The 2848-nt window shown below is 44.2% G+C and overlaps 1 protein-coding gene across 1 annotated transcript; it reads left to right on the top strand.

Moving 5' to 3' along the window:
• The first annotated feature begins 337 nt into the window (after nt 1-337).
• Nucleotides 338-2374, top strand: LOC127429360 (POU domain, class 4, transcription factor 3-like). The gene is made up of 2 exons (XM_051678345.1): nt 338-433; nt 700-2374. Exons 1-2 carry the CDS (start codon nt 338-340, stop codon nt 1603-1605), a joined length of 1002 nt encoding a protein of 333 aa, XP_051534305.1. The 3' UTR covers nt 1606-2374.
• Nucleotides 2375-2848: the final 474 nt, after the last annotated feature.

Here is a 2848-nt window from a genome sequence, read left to right as displayed (position 1 = left end):
AAACTAATAATAAACTATGAAAAATAAAAGAAGATTTTTATTTTTATTTTATTTATTTATTTATTTTTTTAAATACTCAACTATTTAAATACTTGCTTCCATTTTTCATTTGCAACATGGACACATGTATTTGCTAGGGTATGTGACGCGTGCGCGCAAGCCCTCCTGCGTTCATTGACTCGCTGCTTGAAAGTTGAAGGTGTGTGTGGGGGGGGGGGGGGGGGGGGGGCAGACCCGGCGGTGCTGCCAATGGAAACAGCACACACGAGGAGCGTCGATCCAGAGCACCACGTCGCATCCATGTCAGGTCCACTCTCCCGCAAGGTGCGCAAAGAAGATGATGGCCATGAACGGCAAACAGCACTTCTCCATGCACCACGCGCTGCACGCGAGCTCCGAGGGCATGCGTCGAGTGTGCCTACCTGCCCCGCAGGTATGTCTCACGGTAACTACTCGTACTGTCTCCGTTCTGTCACTTTGAGGTGTTTTGAGTTGCTCCAACATCACTCCCTCCCCCACCTCCTCTCCTCTCCTTTCCTCCTCTGTCTCTCTCTCCCGCACATGCCTATCCAAGCAAAAGCTCCTGCTTTCATATTAATTTTTATGACCTGTACTTTGAGGAGGGTGCTTGGGAATGTTCTGTAATCCGGAGTTAACACAATTCCCCACTGACTTCCATATGCGCGCTCTTGCCTGCAGCTCCAGGGCAATATATTCAGCGGCTTTGATGAGAGTCTGCTGGCCCGCGCTGAAGCTCTGGTGGCGGCTGACATTGTGTCCCACGGCAAGAGTCACCCTTTCAAGACGGACGTCACCTACCATACCATGAGCAGCGTCCCCTGCTCGTCCTCTTCCTCCACAGTGCCCATATCGCACCCTTCGACCAACCTGCCCTCGCACCATCACCATCACCATCACCTCAGCCACCAGACTCTGGAGGGGGACCTGCTCGACCACATCTCCTCGAGTTTATCCGTCAGTGGGATGGGGGCCCCGCCGGACCAGTCAGTGATGACCACGCAAGCCCACCAGCACCACCTGCAAATGGGTCACCTGCACCAAGCCATGGCCATGGGCCACCCGCACGCCCTGTCGGTCCACAACGGGATGGCGTGCGTCAGTGATGTGGAGTCCGATCCCAGAGAGCTGGAAGCGTTCGCGGAGAGATTCAAACAGCGAAGGATAAAGCTCGGAGTGACCCAGGCGGATGTTGGTTCTGCCCTCGCCAACTTGAAGATTCCAGGGGTAGGGTCGCTCAGCCAAAGCACCATATGCAGGTTCGAGTCGTTAACGCTTTCCCACAACAACATGATCGCCCTCAAACCCGTCCTCCAAGCCTGGCTGGAGGAGGCTGAAGCGGCTTACCGGGAGAAAAATGGCAAACCAGACCCCTTTAACGGCAACGAGAGGAAACGAAAGCGCACGTCGATCGCGGCTCCGGAGAAGCGATCGCTGGAGGCGTATTTCGCCATCCAGCCGCGACCATCGTCCGAGAAAATCGCAGCGATCGCGGAGAAGTTGGATCTAAAGAAGAACGTGGTTCGGGTTTGGTTCTGCAATCAACGGCAAAAACAGAAAAGGATGAAATATTCAGCAGTGCACTAAGTTTTTGCAAATTAGACATTTCAGGAACATCACAGGGATCTACATATATTTCTTTTAAGCATTTTAAGCCCATACAGACTCTAAGTACCTACTTTTCATATTGCCTTCACTTGGTGTACCCAACAATTTAACACAACTTAAAAATAACGTTGATTAATCTTTGGTCACACTTTACGTTACAGTGTAGGTTATTGTGTAATTACGACCAATGAACAACAGGCAGACTATTTCACGGAGCCGATTGCGAGTGATTACACAGTGATATGAATGAATTATAGAAACATGTAATGCACGTGATATGGTCATTGTAATGTAAAGTGCTACCTATTCTTTTAGTCAGTAATTAAGTGGATATTAATTTTGCACTTAGTTACAAAGAAATACTGTTCAATCCTTTAAAAGCTCTCTTTTTTAGTTGTTATTTCATTTCATTTTCGTAGAAAAAAAAAATATATATATTTTCCAGGAGATTAACTGAACAGCTAAAACTTTGTTTCAGTATTATCACACGGGAAATTCTATTTTGAAGTGTGTACGTGTGTTTTGGGTATTTAAAGATTACATTTAAAGACTTATTTATATTTATTAACTAGCCTATTCAATTTACGCACAAGGTCTACCTTATGTTAGTATCACTTATTTGTAATATTCGTTTGAATGTCTTGGCATATACGTGACTATGGTGGAAATCACAGATTGTCACAAATCGTCACGATTTATTTATTTATTTATTTATTTATTTTGTGGTAATTATCATCGGTTCATCAAAGTGATCCTAATATGCAAAACTGATGGTGTAATGACGAATGCTGCTATTTGATTTGCATTAATGTAGCCACTGCACTCTCTCACGTTTAAACTTCACTTTACGAAATGTGTGACTTTGAATGTCATTTAATAAACTGTAGATTTTTTTTTGTTTTTGTTTTGTTTTTTCCAAAGCCTTCTTGGGTTCATTTCATCCATATAGTTCACCATGTTTCAAAACATAACTGCGCAAAATATCAGAGAAATCTGATGTCATACTGTAAACTCAAGAGGACGCCCGAAATCTCTCATATTTAGTTTTTAATGAAAAAGTCAAATGTGGGACATTTTTCATGAACCCCAAAGACTGCACTTGGACTGCATAGTTTCTTCATCTTACATAAATTATATCCAACAAATCTAGACGCGTCAAAATCATTCTCATACATCTTTTATTAGAAGAACGTGCTGTTTTATTAATAAGCCTCTTGATCTC

This window comes from Myxocyprinus asiaticus, chromosome 38, assembly GCF_019703515.2.
Source record: "Myxocyprinus asiaticus isolate MX2 ecotype Aquarium Trade chromosome 38, UBuf_Myxa_2, whole genome shotgun sequence".
Taxonomy (NCBI): domain Eukaryota; kingdom Metazoa; phylum Chordata; class Actinopteri; order Cypriniformes; family Catostomidae; genus Myxocyprinus; species Myxocyprinus asiaticus.
This window is presented reverse-complemented; position numbering and strand designations above follow the sequence as displayed.

Coding starts and splice junctions, on each gene's coding strand:
- LOC127429360 (XM_051678345.1), top strand. CDS start 338: ATGATGGCCATGAACGGCAAACAGCACTTCTCCATGCACCACGCGCTG. Junction 434..699: donor TGTGCCTACCTGCCCCGCAG/GTATGTCTCACG, acceptor TCTTGCCTGCAG/CTCCAGGGCAATATATTCAG.